General features: G+C 53.3%; 1 protein-coding gene across 1 annotated transcript; it reads left to right on the top strand.

Moving 5' to 3' along the window:
• The first annotated feature begins 3,270 nt into the window (after nucleotides 1-3,270).
• On the top strand, nucleotides 3,271-17,669 carry C10H16orf89 (chromosome 10 C16orf89 homolog). The gene is made up of 8 exons (XM_043915589.1): nucleotides 3,271-3,484; nucleotides 7,127-7,276; nucleotides 8,419-8,569; nucleotides 10,292-10,409; nucleotides 12,724-12,859; nucleotides 13,868-13,972; nucleotides 14,570-14,656; nucleotides 17,318-17,669. The coding sequence occupies exons 1-8, from the start codon at nucleotides 3,277-3,279 to the stop codon at nucleotides 17,446-17,448; spliced, it is 1,086 nt and encodes a 361-aa protein (XP_043771524.1). The 5' UTR covers nucleotides 3,271-3,276; the 3' UTR covers nucleotides 17,449-17,669.
• Nucleotides 17,670-17,712: the final 43 nt, after the last annotated feature.

Genomic DNA, 17,712 nt, shown 5'->3' with positions numbered 1-17,712 from the left:
GGGGTGGGGGCAGTTGGGAGCTGGTGGGGAGGCGTGTCGTGGTCGGTTTCTCGATCTGAGTGCTTCTAAGGTGGGTGTGGTCCATTTGGGAAAATTCTTCAAGCAGCGAGCTTACTCATTTTTCAGGATGTATGTTGTACTTGAGGTGACACTCGTGGTAAAGAGCCTGCCTGCCAATGCAGGGGTCTTTAGAGATGCAGATCCTATCCCTGGGTCGGGAAGATTCCCTAGAGGAGTGCAAGGCAACCCACTCCAGTATTCTTGCCTGGAGAATCCCATAGACAGAGGAGCCTGGTGGGCCACAGTCCATAGGTTCGCAAAGAGTCGAACGTGACTGAAACGGCAGCACAGCACCTGTTGCAGGGAAGTCCCTGGAGGTCCAGTGGTTGGGACTTCGCCCTTTCGCTGCTGAGAGCTGAGGGTTCAATCCCTGGTGGGGGAACTAAGATTCCACAAGCAGCATAGCATATCCAAAAAAATAAGAAGAAGAAAAATAAATATATATAGAGAGAGAGAAAAAGGACAAGGAAGGAAAAAAAACCATAATGATGTTAAGTATCCATTGAAACGACCCTGATGTTGGGAGGGATTGGGGGCAGGAGGAGAAGGGGATGACAGAGGATGAGATGGTTGGACGGCATCACCGACTCAATGGACATGAGTTTGAGTAAACTCCGGGAGCTGGTGATGGATAGGGAGGCCTGGCGTGCTGCAGTTCATGGGGTCGCAAAGAGTGGGACACGACTGAGCAACAGAACTGATCCATTGTAACAAGGGAAAGTTTCACTAACCCTCCTGTCTCACCTCCCAAAGTAACCACACTAAAGAGTTTTGTGTGGGTCTCTGTGACAGCGTTTTGACTTTAAAAGGGGTCCCCTTGAAGTCACCCCACTGCCCTCCCCTTGGGAGCTGCCCCAGAACACGCAGAGTCAGGCACAGGGACCACCTGCTGCAGGCGTCCCCCCCCCCCCCACCCACTCACGTGTTGGACAAAAAAATCAACACTGCACCTCCTCCCTCAATGAAAACCCAGACAGAGCAGCACCAGGGACCCTAGAACCCAGCTCAGGATGTGGCACGGAGCTCATTTGCTTCTCCCAATAGCTCTGTGACTCCTGAAGGTCACACCCTTTAGTGAGTGTGTGGCTGAGGTAGGGCTTGAAACCCGGGCAGAAGAGGGTGAGGAAGGAGGAGTAAATCTGTGTAGATGGAGGGATGGGCTGTCTGCGGGCAGCCTCAACCCCCCAGTTTCCAGGGAGGCCCCACCTTCAGTTGTCTTGCTGGGGTCATGAGACCAGAACATGGACCCCGCCCCTCCAGGCACCGTCTGTGGTGGGACCGGGCTGGGATCCGGAGACCCCCGCCTCAGGGTGTCCTTGATCAGGGGATCAAGCACATCCCTCTCTGTCAGCTGGCTTTCCCGACCTGTGAACTAAGGGAGGGGACTTCACATCTGAGAGGCCCCCTTTTGTTCTGATGATCTAAGAGGTTAAGGACCAGCCACCCCGGCAAATGCCTTGTCCTGGAAGAGTAAACCCCCCATTGGGGAAGGCGTTGGGATCGTTTCTCTAGGGAGAGAGGAACAAGATGCCACACCAGCCAGGCCTGCTTGTCCTGCTTGCCTACTTGGCCAACATGACACGTGAAATTCAATCCTTCCGTAGATCAAGAGAGTATTGTTTCCCTTCCAGATACCAAGGCTGGACCCTGGCGGGATTTCCCAATGGTTACGGGGACTCCAGCGTGAACCCCTGTACCACCCTAGCTGTGAGACAGTGGGTTGTAATAAGTCATTTACCCCCCAGAGCCTCAGACTTTACGGTATAAAAGAGGACAAGAATAACACCCACGTCAGGAGTTTGTTGTAAGGATTAACAGGTGATGATGGTGACAAGCTTCTCCCGGAATAGTTGTGCTCAATGGCACACCCAAGGGAGGAAATACTGGTTCTTGAGGAATAAAGAAATACTTATGCTTTTTTTTTTAAGCTTTTTCTACATGAAGCACAGATACAGGGACCTCGCTGATGGTCCAATGGCTAAGACTCTGTGTTCCCAATACAGGGGGCCTGGGTTCGATCCCTGGTCAGAGAACTAGAGCCCATGTGCCGCAACTAAGACCTGGAATAGCCAAAGAAGTCAATAAATATGTGATGTGTGCATGCTCAGTGGCTCTGTCTTGTCTGACTCTTTGTGACCCCATGGACTGCAGCACTATCCTTCCCTGTCCTTCACTATCTCCCAGAGTTTGCTCAAACTCATGTCCGTTGAGTCAATGATGCCATCTAACCATCTCATCCTCTGTCACCCTCTTCTCCTCCTACCTTCAGTCTTTCCCAGCATCAGAGTCTTTTCCAATGAGTCAGTTCTTCACAATAGGTGGCCAAAGTTTTGGAGCTTCAGCTTCTGCATCAGTCCTTCCAATAAATATTCAGGGTTGATTTCCTTTAGGATTGACTGGTTTGATCTCCTTTCAGTCCAAAGAACTCTCAAGAGTCTTCTTCAACACCACAGTTGGAAAGCATCAATTCTTCAGCACTCAGCTTTCTTTATGGTCCAACTCTCACATCTGTACATGACTACCAGGAAAACCATAGCTTTGACTATATTCATCACTTTGTCAGCAAAGTGATGTCTCTGCTTTTTAATACACTGTCTAGGTTTGTCAGGGATTCCTAGGTGGCACTAGTGTTAAAGAACCTGACTGCCAATGCAGAAGATGTAAAAGACCCGTGTTCCATCCCTGGGTGGGGAAGATCTCCTGGAGAAGAAAATGGCAACATACCCTGGATATGTTCCCATGTAGCCTGGCGGGCTACAGTCCATGGGGTTGCAAAGAATTGGCTTTCCTTGGGGGCAAACATCTTTTCATTTCAAACTTATTTCAAACAAAGCAAAATAAAGCCAAACCAACTTTGCAGTTGCTCCATCAGAGATGTAACCTGTGGACCTGGAGAGTCAGGGGTGAGAAGGAAAGGATGGCCCCTCTCCCCAGCCTGCAGCCAGCTGGCTCCATGTGCAGGGCTGGCTGGCCTGACTGTGAGGCTCCGACCCCTGCCTCCCCACCCCACCCCACCCACCCCCATCCCTGAAATCAGTCCCTGGCAGCTGCCCTTTCCAAACCCTCTGCCCAGGCCATTCCAGGCTGCAGGATCAGCCCCGCCTGGCCACTCCTCTACTTCTCTGCGGGTGGAGGGGGAGGAGGTGGGAGGCGGGCGCATGGGGCGGGCCGGCCCGGGGCTGAAGCGCTCCAGCAGCCTCTCTCAGAAGACCAGCCATGTCCAGCCCAGGGCTCCCGCTCCTGCTCTTGCTGCTGGCGGCCCCGCCACTGCAGCCCTCCAGGCTGCCACCACCAGACACCCCAGAGGGCAAGGCCACCATCACGGGCTTCATCCTCTCTGCGCTGGACAGAGCCACGTCCTTCCTGAAGAAGAGGCTGCCCGAAATCAACCTGGACGGCGTGGTGGGGTTCCGGATGCTAGAAGGTGGGTGCGCTCTGGTTGCCCTGGACTGGCCACCGAGAAGGCAGTTCTCAGCCTGTCACCTGCCCGCTTTGCACCCCGGGACCAGCCCACCTTCTGGTCCCCAAATACGATGCTCTGACTATAAGGAAAGAGGGGCAGAGGGCGGCTGGCCCCTTTTGAGGTATCTACAGACCCTCTGTGATCAATTACTTTTTTCTTTTAAGAAGCAGGAAGGATTCAGAGGCCACTCAAGAAAAGATTTGGAAATTATTATTTTCCAGGGAGGAAATGATTCATTTGTCAATCCCTCCCTCCTGACTTGCCAGGGCTTCCCGATGGCTCAGCAGGTAAAGAACCCACCTGCCAATGCAGGAGACACAAGAGACGTGGGTTTGAGCCCTGGGTCGGGAAGATCCCCTAGAGTAGGAAGTGGCAACCCACTCCAGTATTCTTGCCTGGAGAATCCTGTAGACATAGGACTCTGGCAGGCTACAGTATTTGGGGTCACAACTGGGCTATTAAGCACACCCCCTCCAGACATGCCAGGACCGAAGCTAGCAGAGGGAGTGTGCCCATGAGTGTGCCCGCCCTGGCTCCCCCTACATCCAGCCAGAGCCGCCTGAAGGCTCCGAGAAAACAGCCAAGTGTTTGTTCAGCTTTGAAGGATATGAGATCCCCGAGGAGGGGGCTGGAGATAGGCCAAGGCAAACAGGTAGCCACCCCCCACACTCACCAAGGGTTTCAGGGAGCCCCTCCCTGACCCCAGCGACAAATCCCAGGCTCTGGCTGGCCCCATTCCTGTGTCACCCCATCTGTGTTGCCACGACAACTTTTCACACACCAGATCCCAGCAGGAGGTGGGGCTCTGGGACCTTCTGCACTGTGTCCTTGTGGCCTCACTGCCTCTGGCTTCCTTGTGTCCTCCCCACGCCCCTGACCCCCACCCCCAGGCTGCATCCTCAAGACCCTGGTCCCCTCCCCTCCAGGCCAGGATCAGGGTGCGGGTCTCCTTCATGTAACCCTCGTCGCGTCTTATAACTCCTCTTTGTTGCTGTTTAGTCACTAAGTCCTGTCCGACTCTTTGTGACCCTATGAACTGCAGCCCACCAGTCTCCTCTATCCATGGAGTTTCCCAAGTAAAAGTACTGGAATGGGTTGCCATTTCCTTCTCCAGGGGATTTTCCCAACCCAGGGATCAAACCTGCATCTCTGGTGTCCCCTGCATTGGCATGCGTGTGTACTAAGTCACACCAGTCGTGTCCGACTCTTTGCAACCCTATGGACTGTAGCCCACCAGGCTCCTCTGTCCATGGGATTCTCCAGGCAGGAATACCGGAATGGGTCGCCATTTCCTACTACAGGGGATGTTCCCAACCCGGGGATCGAACCTGCATCTCCTGCATTGGCAGGTGGATTCTTTACCTCTAGCACCACCTGGGAAGCCTTGCAATAACCTATTGCTGCACAAACTGCCCCAGGATTTGGCTGCTTGAAACAACAATTATCTCCTGGCTTCTGTTCGTCAGGAATCCAGGAGCAGTTCGGCTGGGAGGGTCTGACTCGGGGTCTCGCATGAGGTTCCCATCCAGATGGTGGCCAGCACTGTGATCATCTGAGGCTTCCCTCATGCTGGCAGAGCTGCCCCATTCACCCACAGGCCTGGTGGGTTGGCGCTGGCTGGCGGCTGGAGGCCCCTGTTCCCCACCACGTGGGCTCTTCCAGGGACTGCTTGAGCATCCTCATAGCTCAACAGCCGCTTCACCCAGAGCAAGTGGCCTAAGAGAGAGCCGGGCGGAAGCCTTGGTGTCTCTTACAACCTAATGTTGGAAGTCACAGGGGCTCCCCAGGTGGCTCAGTGGTAAAGAATCCACCTGCCAATGCAGGAGACGCAAGAGATGCAGGTTTGATCCCTGGGTCAGGAAGATCCCCTGGAGGAGGGCATGGCAACCCACTCCAGTATTCTTGCCTGGAGAATCCTATGACAGAGGAGCCTGAGCAACTGAGCACACACTTGGAAGTCGCATGTTGCCATTTCCCCAGTTTTATGTTGGTTTCACAGATTGGCCCCATCCCAAGCAGGAGGGGGCCGAAAGGATGGGAAATGAGCTGGCTACCACAGCCCTCCTTCTAAGGATCCTGCCTACATTCTCAATCTTCCTGGGAGAGAGAGGGGGGTTCACATTCTGGGAGGGGTCCAATAAGAAGAGATTGACCATTGATCTCCCGGGTCCTCTCTGCTTGGGGCTGGACAGGCAGACACTGACCTAAGAGAGCAAAGGGTCCCTCCAGCTGCTTCCAGCTGCCTCAAGGGGGTTCCAGAATGCGGCAGCAGCTGCCACATATGCAGGGAGAAACAGGAGCAAGCCCAAGGACCTAGGATCACCATGAGGTCAGGTTGGGCTCACCTGGTCTCTTTGATAATCAGCAACCCTCCTGGGACTCTCTATCCACAGGTTCAGCCAAACGATCTAGAACAAGGCTTCAGAACTAGACTGCCTGGTTCCAGTTCAGAGAGGAGCGGAGTCGGGGGAGGGGTGTTACAGAGCCCATCATCCTGCCAGACTTGCTCAGCACCCTCCTCAAACCTTGTCCACTCTCCCCCACGCAGTGCCCAACCTGACAGCAGCTGCCCTACCGCATCTCACTTCTCAGCTCTGCACTGATGCTCCCTCTCATATCTCCTCTCTTTCTGGCTACCCCATGACCTTCTCTTCCAGCCACCCCATCCTCTCCCACCCCTCCTGGGCCACTGCTAGTCCACAGGGCACCTCTGTGAGAATTAGAAAAAGGTACCACCTTTCTGGAGTCACTTGACTGACATCTGCTGGAAAATTGTCTTAAAACATGTACAAACCCATGATAAGAATGTGTGTAGCCCTTGTGCAGTGTACAACCTGCTCAATTGTACACAGCAGCCTTCCACTCTGCAATCTGAGTCTCTCCCTCATTTTTTCCTCCTGGACCACAAAGCCCAAGTCTCTATAACTAATAATAATCACTAAACATTATTAAGTGTTTTCTTTGCACTCTGGACAATGCCAAGTCCTCTATATGCATTAGGGCTAAGTTGCTTTGGTCATGTCCAACTCTTTGCAACCCCATGGACCTCAGCCCACCAGGCTCCTCTGTCCATGGGATTTTCTAGGCAAGAATGCTAGAGTGTGTTGCCATTTCCTTCTAGAGGGGATCTTCCCAACTCAGGGATCGAACCCACATTTCTTAACGTCTCCTGCACTGGCAGGCAGGTTCTTTACCACTAGTGCCATGCCTTTGCTTATTTAATCTTTATAACCCCATCCTCCAAGAAGGAAGGAATATCACGACTCCCATTTTACAGATGGAGAAAGTGAAGCAGAGAGAAATTAAATGACTTCCTCAGGTCACCCAATGAGAAAGCATTAGAGCCAGGACCTGAACCCTGGCCCCCCTCCAGAAATCAAGCTCTTAGCCACCACCTTCCCTCACTCTGACCACCACTCCCCACCCTGCCAGTACCCAGCTGAGCTCCCCAGAGGCCTAGTTTCCAATAAACTCAGCAAATATTTTCCCCTCAAGAGCTGGAAGAAGCAGAGAGCTCGGTATGCATTATAACTGGGGGTATATTTTCCTGTCCATGTGGTTCATCCAGTGTTGGGATGAATGAACTCTGCTTCCCCCTTGCAGTGCAGCTCAAAGGCGTTCAGGAGAAGTGGGCGCGGGACTCCCAGCTGCAGCCGCTCGGCCTGCGTGTGGGCAAGCTGGTGGAGAAGTTGGCTCCTCTCCTCCACGATTCCATCTTCTACCTCAACCTGAGTGACCCCAAGTACCTGAGAGGTAAGAGCGTGGGTGGAGTCCCATTTCTTCAGGAGCACAGACAGCTTCTGGGGGCGCCCACTGAAACCACCTGCTGCAGCTTCAGTTGGCGTCAGGGAGGGCCTGGGAGGACCTGTAACCAGCTGCCCCTGCGGGTGTTCGGTCATCCTTGACTTCAGCTTGAGATGGCCTCTCCCACCCACGGAGGGCAGGTGGAAGGTAGGGAGTGGCTCTCCCTCACTTTTTCAGCTCATGTCCAGGCTTGGGGGCAAAGGACCATCCCAGACCAGAGGAGAGGGAGGGTCGAGATCTAAAAGGTAATCTGGCCCTTAGCATGGCAAACATTAGCATCTTGCCACTATCTTTCTTCTCGCCCTAGAATGCAGAGCCTCTGTCTCCTCGTCAGCCTGGAGTCATCCTACCAAGGGGCCCCACCCTAGAAGCCCTGGCCTGAGTTGTTCCTGGGTGGGGGCGGTGGGGGGTATAAACCAGCCCCGTGTGGTCCAGTCCTGCCTCCCAGGCTCCCCTTCCCAGGTCCATGAGGGTAAGTGGGGAGATAACTGGCCAGACAGCATGAGAGACCCCAGCCCTCCCCAGCATCGGCCTGCTTCTCTGTATGTGGGGTGCTCCACCCTCTCCCCTGGAGAAGGAAATGGCAACACACCCCAGTATTCTTGCCCGAGAGATCCCATGGACAAAGGAGCCTGGCTGGCTGCAGTCCATGGGGTCTCAAAGAGTCAGATACAACTTAGCTACTGAGCATATACCCTCTCCCAGGCCTGGTCCCTGAGACCATCCCAGCCTGGCTTATCCTGGGGTTGGTTCTGCAGGAGCTCCATGTTCTAACAGAACCAAAGGAGGCAACTAACCCTGTCTAGATGTCTCAAGCTTCCATGGGGTGCAGTAGATTTACTCAGAGCCTGTCCCAACATTTTTCCTAGTGATTTTTTTTTTTTTTCAGATAAAGAGCTTTGTGAATGTTTCAAATGCAATACTCAACCCTCAGGCAATGCTCAGAGCCCTGAAGGCACCTGAGTGCAGTCAGGGCTGCCAGGGGAGGGACAGCCAGTTCCTGGGCTCAGAACCACAGGAGCCTGGGGGGTGGTTAACCATGGCATGGCTCACTGCTCCTGTGTCTCCCCCCACTCCCTCTTCTCCACCAGAGTTCCAGCTGACCATCGAACCTGGGTTTTGGAAGCTTCCACGTGCCTGGACCCGCACCGAGGCCTCCCTGGTCTACCCCACTTTTGAGCAGGAGGACTCCTTCTCAGAGGAGCTCAGTGACTTGTGCCTGGTGCAGCTGCTGGGAACCGGGTGGGTCCCCTGGACCTGCCTCACTTCCTGAAGACCCCAAAGCGCCTGCCTTCCGCCAGGCCTCTGGTCCCACTTGCTTCCCAAAGCCCCAGTGCTGTGCCGTGCTGAGTCACTTCAGTCATATCCAACTTTGTGACCCTATGGACTGTAGCCCACCAGGCTCCTCTGTCCATGGGATTCTCCAGGCAAAAACACTGGAGTGGATTGCCATGCCCTGCTCCAGGGGATCTTCCTGACCCAGGGATCGAACTTGCGTCTCTTATGTCTTCTGCAGGTTCTTTACCATTAGCACCACCTGGGAAGCCCCCAAAACCCCAGGGGTTTGGGCAAAACTAGGTGCCAGCTCCCCTGAGAGCTGTTCCTCGTCCCACCCCCATCTCTGAGTCGGCCCCCTGCCTCCATCAAAGGCTTGCGGCCCACTCTAGACACCCACCTCCATGCCCTGCAACCCCCAACTGACTGGTCTCCCCACACCAGAGGGATCTTTCCAAAAAAGCACATCTGAACACCCCACTCCAGTGTGAAGCTTCCTTGTTCTCAGGTAAAGCCTCGACTCCTCTGCCCTCCCTTGGTGGCTCAGACGGTAAAGAATCCGCCTGCAATGCAAGAGACCCGGGTTCAATCCCTGGGCCGGGAAGATCCCCAGGAGGAGGAAATGGCAACTCACTCCAGTATTCTTGCCTGGAGAATCCCATGGACAGAGGAGCCTGGCGGGCTGCAGTCCATGGGGGTCGCAGAGAGTTGGACATGACTGAATGACTAGCACTTCCTCTGCCCTCTCAGGTCCCCAGGCTCCTCTGGTCCAGCCCCTGTGGCCTCTTTTCAGACCCTCAGAGGCACCTGTTCCCTCCCACTGCAGGCCTTTGCCCATGCCCAGCAGTCGCCTCTGTGGTATCTCTTCCCTTCCCGCTTGCCTCACCCCAGCCCCTGTGCTTAAGTAACCGCTCACACTTTAGGCCAGCTCCAGTATCTTGTTTCCAGAACCTTCCCTGACCCCATAGCAGGAAGCTGACCTCCCACAGTGGCTAGTTCTCCTAGCCAGGTCCAGTTCACGCTTGTTTCATGGTTCCACAGAACAAATGTGAACTGCATCCGGCTAAGAGAACCGGTTCCAAAAAGCAGGACAGGGCTGTAAGTCCCAGAAAGAAGGACCCAGCCTTGTTGAGCTCACCGTTTTATCCTGCTGTGCATTGGGCTTGGAGGAAACCCTCCAGGGCCAGTGCTAGGTGCAGGAATCCATGGAACCCATGAGCAGAAGAGGCAGCAGGTGCCCAGGCCCCCACCGTCTCAGCATCCTTCATAGAGGTGTTTGGGCCAGGACACAGTTGGGCTTGCAGAGGGGCTCTGCTGCAATGAGGGACCTGCCCCATCCCTTCTATGGGGCAGGCCTGGCACGGGGGGTGTGGGGGACAGACCAGGCCTAGGGGTCTGCTGTTTAGGGCAATTCTGAGAAAGATGGTACTGGGGAGTCCCACGGAGAAATGGGATGTCACAGCCCCTGGTGCCTCCCCCAACCTAGGACGGCTCCAGTGTCACCTCCCCTGTGACGGAGGGACCGATTCAGCCAGTCCAGAAAAGGACACGTGTTTATCTGGCTCAGCTGCGGGCCTGACCCTGCTGGGGGCTGTAGTAACTAGAGGGGGAATCAGGACCCGGGAAGGCTCCAGGCCCCCAGGCTTCACTTAGGACGCTCTTAATAGCCTGGAACAACTTGTCTTGCAGGACAAACAGCAGCCAGCCCTGCCGGCTCTCCAACTTCTGCAGGACCTTCATGACCAGGCCAGGCTGCTCTGGCTACTGCCTGTCCCACCAGCTACTCTTCTTCCTCTCGGCCAGAATGGTAAGTGCCCGGTGTGGGCCCAGCCACAGCCGGAGGAGGAGAAAGAATGACTGGAAGGCGCTCTTGACAGTGTGGCTTTGCACGTTCACACCAGGAAAACCCGCGGGTTTTAAACCTGTGCTTCAGACATCAGGAGTGGGAAATAGCATGCCATTCATCAGCCGTGAAGTCCAACCAAACTGGTGGAGAGGTTGGGGGTGGTAGTGTTGAGGTTCTGTTGGACAAAGAGCTTTGCATGCTGAACTGGACCACAGGGCGTCAGGGAAACAGAGAGGGGTTGGGAGAGGAGCCGCAGAAGTAGCTCGGTAAACAACAGATGGAAAAGGTCTTAGAACAAAGTCAGGCACTAGCTGCTTCCAGAAAACCAAGCCAAGACCAAAAGAGACCCACCATCACCTCCCTGTGCCCAACACTCTTTCAATCCCAAGCACTCAGATTTTGCTAAATACTCATTTTAATTTATTTTATTTTGGCCTCACCACATGACTTGCAGGATCCCTGTTCCCTGACCAGGGTCTGAGCCCCGGTCACAGCAGTAAAATCACAGAATCCTAACCATTAGACTGCCAGGGAACTCTTGCTAAATACTCATTTTACACATATATTTATTTATATACAAAGCAGGGCTTGCTATCTCTATTCAAAAATGTTACTCAATGCCCAGAAATTCTTAATCAAGAAAGGACTTGTTGGTTTTAATAGATTTTTTTATTATTATTTATTTGCAAATTGTCACAGCCCAGTGTTTTTGCAAATACAACAAAAGCCTAATTACAAGGAAAACTGTTGTGATTATTAGATTCAGCAGATAGAAAATTAGTCTGACATATTGCTATAGCAGTTTTTAAAGCGTGTTCTCATCACCCATCCTTTTCTCAGTGTGGTGAAACCAATCTGCGGCCCAGGCTCTTTTTTTTTTTTTAATTGGAGGATAATTGCTTTACAATGTTGTGTTGGTTTCTGCTGCACAACATCACAAATCAGTCATAATTATATATATATATATGTCCCCTCCCGCTTGAGCCTTCCTCCCCTCCCCCCAGCCCACCCCTCTAGGTCATCACTGAATGCCAGGCTGGGCTCCCTGTGTTATACACAGCTTCCTACCAGCTATTTATTTTACACACGATAGCATATATATGTAAATGCTACTTTCTCAGTTTGTCCTGCCCTCTCCTTCTCCGGCTGAGTACACAAGTCCGTTCTCTATGCCTGCATCTCTATGCCTGCCCTGCAAACAGGTTGATCAGTGTTATTTTTCTAGATTTCCATATGTATACATTAATATATGATATTTGTTTTTCTCTTTCTGACTTACTTCACTCTGTATAACAGGCTCTAGGTTCGTCCGCCTCACTACAACTGACTCACGTTCATTCCCTTTTGATGGCTGAGTACTATTCCACTGTATATTTTTACCACACCTTCTTCACCCATTCATCTGTCGATGGACGCCTAGGTTGCTTCCATGTCCTGGCTATTGTAAATAGTACTACGGTGAATGCCGGGGCACATGTGCGTTTTTTGGATTGTGGGTTTCTCAGGATGTATGCCCAAGTAGTGGGATTGCTGGGCCATATAGTAGTTATTTTTCCTTGTGAAGCGCTGTAGCTGCCTGCCACAGTGCGGTTAGGCTGGAATCAGCTTGCAGTGACAGCAGCTAACAGCTTTAGAGCGCCCCCTGGTGTCGGGCACTCCCCCCCATGCCAGCACCCCTCTGGTGCAGCTCCCAGCAGCATCACTTTCTTCTCCCCATGAAGACACTTGAGGCTCATAATAGGTTAACTTAGGTGGTAGAGGTCCCACAGCTCCTAAGTGGCTGAGTCGGGACTTGAACCCAGCTCTCTCGGTCCCTCGGTGACTAAGTCTCCCATGGGCTGGGAGCGCGGATGGGGAAGAAATTTGGGGGAAAAGAAGAAAGATCTGCTGTCAAAGGCTGCTGCTGCTGCTGCTGAGTCGCTTCAGTCGTGTCTGACCCTGTGCGACCCCACAGACGGCAGCCCACCAGGCTCCTCCATCCCTGGGATTCTCCAGGCAAGAACACTGGAGTGGGTTGCCATTTCCTTCTCCAAGGCATGCATGCATGCTAAGTCGCTTCAGTCGTGTCTGACTCTGTGCGACCCTATGGACAGCAGCCCACCAGGTTCCTCTGTCCACGGGATTCTCTAGGCAAGAATACTGGAGTGGGTTGCCATTTCCTTCTCCAGCTGTCAAAGGCAGCCACTTGCAAAACCATTTCAGAATAGCAGGTATTTCCCTGTAACAGAGCGTGCATCTGCCACCCACTCTCTGACTTGTCTCTCTGTTCCCCCAGAGGGGATGCACCAAAGGGCTGTTCCGCCAGAGCCAGCACTACATGAACATCTTCTGTGCCAACATGATGGACCTGAACCGGAGAGCTGATGCCATTGGATATGCCTACCCGACCCGGGATGTCTTCATGGAGAACAGTGGGCCCCGCATTCTACTCTAGCAACAGAGCTGCAGGGTGTCCCTGATTTCAGGCAAACACACACACACAAACACAGAGTAGGGCTGCCAGGCTCAGCAAATGAAAATACAGGACGCCCAGGCAAATCTGAATGTCAGATAAACAATGAATACACTCTTGGTATAAGTATATCCCCAACATTGCATGGGCTATACTTAACTTTTTTTAAAATTCATCGTTCTTTTGAAACTCAAACTTAAGTGCGCATTCCGTATTTTTTCTGCCACTGTTTTGACTGCTTCCTGCCCCCAAAAGCTGACCCAGTGGTGGAGCTCTGGACAGACTGACTAACTATGTGACTGGCAAACAGACCCTTAAAGCCTGAGAGAGGAGACTGAAAGAGGAATCCCTGGGTGACTGCTCCTTTGCTTGGGTGTCCAGGCCCCCGTACTGACCCTGACTCTTGAGCAGCCCTGACTGAGACCCTAAGTGGAAGCAGGACTCAGGTCTGGGGGCCCCTGCTCACTAAGGCAGGCCCTCAGGGCCTCCTTCCAGCCACTGTGGGGTTTGTTCATTTTTGTTTTATGGCTCCACTGGGTCTTCACTCATTTTTTTAAATTTTGGCAAGGGCTTTCTCTAGTTGCAGTCAGCTGGGGCTACTCTTCATTGCAGTTTGCAGGCTTCTTATTGCAGTGGCTTCTCTTGTTGCAGAGCACGGGCTGTAGGGACATGCTTCAGTAGTTGCAGCTCGCAGGCTCTCAAGCCCAGGCTCAGCAGTCGTGGCACATGGGCTTAGTTGCTCCGAGGCATGTGGACTCTTCCTGGACCAGGGATTGAACCGGTGTCCCCTGCATTGGCAGGCGGACTCCGATCCACTGCACCACCAGGGAAGCCCCAGCCACGGTGTTGAGTGCCCACCTCCTGGTGCTGCTTCTCTCTAGCAGATGGCACCATGGTGGCCTTGGGGAGGGGGAGGAGGTGGGCCTGGGAGGCAGGCCTGCAGAGGGTCCCCTGTCTTTGCTTCCAGTCGTGTTGTGTGGGATGAGTGGCTTCTCCGACTTCTACAAGCTCCGGTGGCTGCAGGCCATTCTCAGCTGGCAGAAGCCTCGGGAAGGATGCTTCGGGGAGCCAGGTGAGCTGCAATTCCTCCCTGACTGGGAGTGGGCGTGGGGCGGGAGGGTGCTAGGCTTCCACGCCAGGTGGGGAAAGGATGCGTGGTGTTAGGGGTGTGGAGAGGGACGTGCAACATGCACCATGCCTGTCCATGCACACAGACACACAGATGTTGGGGACGTGGCAGCAGACAGGTGCTCGTGGAAACTTCCAGTAGTGCCTCCAGATTCAGGAGACCTGTGTTGCTTGAGATGTTGTGAAGAGGAGGGGGCTTCGCCAATAGCTATTTCAGAGTTTATTTATTTAGCTGCACCTGGTCTTATTTGCCACACCTGGGATCTTAAGTTGCAGTATGCAGGATCTTTAAGTAGTGGCAGGTGGGACCTAGTTTCCTGACCAGGGATGGAACCCCCAGGCCCCCTGCACTGGGAGCTCAAAGTCTTAGCCACTGGACCACCAGGAAAGTCCCAGCCAATAATGTTTAAAACCCATTGCCTCACTGTACAGCAGAAACTAACACAACATCGGAAAGCAATCATACCCCAATTGAAAAAAGGGAAAACAGAAATACAAAAAAAATCCATCTTGAGAAGTTCACCTTGTACTCTTCTCCCAGCTGCTGAAGATGAAGAATTACCTGAAGCCATTCAGTACCAACAGCATTTTTTGAGAAGAGTGAAGAGGCGAGAAAAACAATTTGCAGGTAATGAAAATACCCAAGGGACCTTCTTCTTGTCAAGAGGGCCTAGAAGAGATACAGGCCTAGAAGAGATACAGGGCCTAGAAGAGATACAGTGACAAGGGTCACTGAGGGTGCCAGCATCACTGAGGGGCCGGACTGGAATGTCTTTGTGTTTGGGAGCTGAAGGGAAGGGTAGGAATCGCTGATGCCCTCCTCTTTGAAAGTGGGGAGTCCAGAGATGCTGTCTCCAGTGAAGGGAACATAAAAGAGATGTTTAAGTGTATTTCACACTGAACGTCACTGAGGTAACCCTCTCGGTCAAAGTCTACTCAGGAAAACAGACCCTGAACTGGGAACTTCAGCAGAGGGAACTGAATATAGGGAACTCATCTCAGAGATGCTGCAAGAGCTGAAAACAGAAAAGGTAAGAAAACACAGACGTTAGCCACTGCAGGACGCCCCCATCCTCCCTGGAGGCAAAGCTGGAGGGACCGTGGGAGGAGCAGAGCCTGTGGAGGCTGGATGCAAAGAAGATGGGGGTGGGGGGGGAGAGACACCCAGCTTCTCCCCTCATCCCACCTGTGCCTGCCTGTGGTGGGCAAGGCAGTCTGGTGAACGTATTGAATAGTTTGGAGGGGTTGGTGCACTGGGATTTGGAGCAAAGAAGGGCAGAAGCGGGATCCTTGAGCCAGTGGACAAGGGACAAGCACAGTCCTGGTGTTCCCAGTTTACATGTCATCCTGGGGTTCTTTTCTTTTTTTTCTTTGGCTGTGCCACATGGCTTATGGGAGGTTTCCTGACGAGGTCTCCAACCAGGGCTCCTGGCAGTGAAAGCCTAGAGTCCTAACCCACTGGACCTCCAGAGAATTTCCCTGGAGCCACTATGAACAGCGCCCCCTTCCCTGCCAAATGTGTCCTAATTGAGATGAGTTCGCTATGTAGCCAGTGCATGAGTGTAGAGAAACAGAGAACGGGCTATGACTATTAATGCATTCCAGGTGGTGCTAGTGGTAGAGAACCTGCCTGCCAATTCAGGAGACAGAAGAGGTGCAGGTTGGATCCCTGAGTTGGGAAGATCCCTGAAGGAGGGCACGGCAAGCCACTCTAGCATGCTTGCCTGGAGAATCCCACGGACAGAGGAGCCTGGCGGACTACAGTCCATAGGCTCGCAAAGAGTTGGACATGACTGAAGCCACTGAGCACAAAAAAGATTTCTTTTATGATTATTAATAAAAATTAAAATAACTGCAAGGCAAGAGCAGGAAGGGAGGTGAGCCGGCCAGCACAGAGATGTCCAGCACACACTGGGGAATGATTCCAACAACTAAACGTCTCCCCAGGAACCCCACCATGGCTTCATCATCTACCTGCAAGTAACAAGAGAGGAGAGTGATGATGGGTTTGTTTCATAGCTGCCACCAAAGGCTGGGCGGGGTGGGGGGAGAGTTCTCAGGATACCTCCGGGGCCCCCTGCCTTGGCAAGGTCTGCCTGACCCAGGGGCTCGGGCTGCCTGTAGCCAGCGGTAGGGGACCTGCTGTGCACTTCCGGAGATCTGGCTGCTCCCTCGAGACTGACACCTGGAAACTAGGCCCGTCCTGAGGACTGGAGAGGGAGCTGCAGAAATCTCACAGCCTGAGGTCCTTCCTGGGGCCCCTGCAGGTTGACCAGCAGCCTGGGAAGCTGGGAGAGGCATGTTCCTTCTTTCATTTATGACATGCACACCTGTTGACTAAGGGCACCGGATTCGAAGTCAGACTGTCTGGGTTCAAATCAGCTTCTGCCTTTCTTTGCTGTGGGAGTTGCTCAATCTCTCTGAGCCTCAGTTTCACCATCTATAAAATGGGAACCAAGCCATGCCTCATTCATAGGGGTTTTGGGGGGTTAATTTCAGATCATCATGCAACGTGCTTCCCACATTTTTCCTATGAAGGTCACCAGTAAGCATGGATTGCCAGGGTTAGTAATTAGGCTCCTTGAAGTTTGCATTATCTCTCCCTCGGAGGGGCCTTCCCTTCTCCAGAGGAAAGGAAAATCATGGCTCCCTCCAACCTGCTCAGAAACTAAAGGTGGACAGCTCATTTTGAGCTCAGAGGACTCAAAATAAGAGGACATTATAAATGATGTCAAAGGAGCTCCTGGCCCAGGTTGCTGTTTGGGCAAACATGGGACCAGGTGGGCCCCAGGCAGGACTGAGGGAGGCTGTCAAATAGAAGAAATGAGCTATAGAGTCTCCAGGGTTGGGATCTCAGCTCTGCTCCCAGTCTCTTAGTTTCCCCATCTGTGAAATGGGGCCATTGGGTGCTGTTCTAGAAGGTCTCACGCAGGTCCTGAGCATAGGGGAAGGTGGAAAGAATTGGACCAGGGTGTGGCCTCCAGGAAGGGGCTCTGGAGGGTGAATCACAACATAGAGTCACCCCTGCCCATGTAAGGAAGTCTTTCAGACAAAACATAACCTCCCAGATGAGGAGGTTCCAACTGGCTGAAGACATTTCTTCCCAGAGGGGAGACTTTAGCAGCCAACATTCACGGAGGTTGGCAGGTGGGTGCCCAGCCCTGCAAGGGAGATCTGGGGACACCAGGCTGGCCGAGAGAATATCTGAGAAGTCCTCACAATGGAGCAGTGGCTGCCTGCTGCGCCCCCCTCCCAGGACTCACAACGGGACCTCTGTCTGTCTCCCCAGACGGCTGCTCCTCCCACAACACAGCCATGGCTGTTGCAGCACTGGGTGGCTTCCTCTATGTCCTGGCGGAATACCCCCCAGCAGAGGGGAAGCTGCGGCCACCCACAATGACACCGCCCGCCGGCCACTGACACAGTTTCACGCCTGCCACCACCAGGAAGATGAAGCCCACACCTTTAGTCCATCTTATTCTTAAGTCCTGGGGTGCAGGTCACATCCTAATGCGTGAGCAGCTGAAGCAAAGAACCCAGGGTCACCGCTGTCCCCCTCGCCCCCAGGAGCTGGGCTGGGGAGGTGGGGCTGGGATGGACCCAGGTGTGAGAGCAGATGAATAAACGTAGAGTGCAGTTGAGCTGGGCGTTGGGTCTTGGTTCTCAGCCTTTCAGACTTCTAGG

The sequence above is a fragment of the Cervus elaphus genome, chromosome 10 (assembly GCF_910594005.1).
Source record: "Cervus elaphus chromosome 10, mCerEla1.1, whole genome shotgun sequence".
NCBI lineage: Eukaryota > Metazoa > Chordata > Mammalia > Artiodactyla > Cervidae > Cervus > Cervus elaphus.
This window is presented reverse-complemented; position numbering and strand designations above follow the sequence as displayed.

What these genes read in the sequence shown, in the direction of transcription:
- C10H16orf89 (XM_043915589.1), top strand. Translation starts at nt 3,277, where the DNA reads ATGTCCAGCCCAGGGCTCCCGCTCCTGCTCTTGCTGCTGGCGGCCCCG. An exon ending in GGGGTTCCGGATGCTAGAAG is followed by an intron (nt 3,485 to 7,126) that starts GTGGGTGCGCTC and finishes TCCCCCTTGCAG; the next exon opens with TGCAGCTCAAAGGCGTTCAG. An exon ending in AGGATGCTTCGGGGAGCCAG is followed by an intron (nt 13,973 to 14,569) that starts GTGAGCTGCAAT and finishes CTCTTCTCCCAG; the next exon opens with CTGCTGAAGATGAAGAATTA.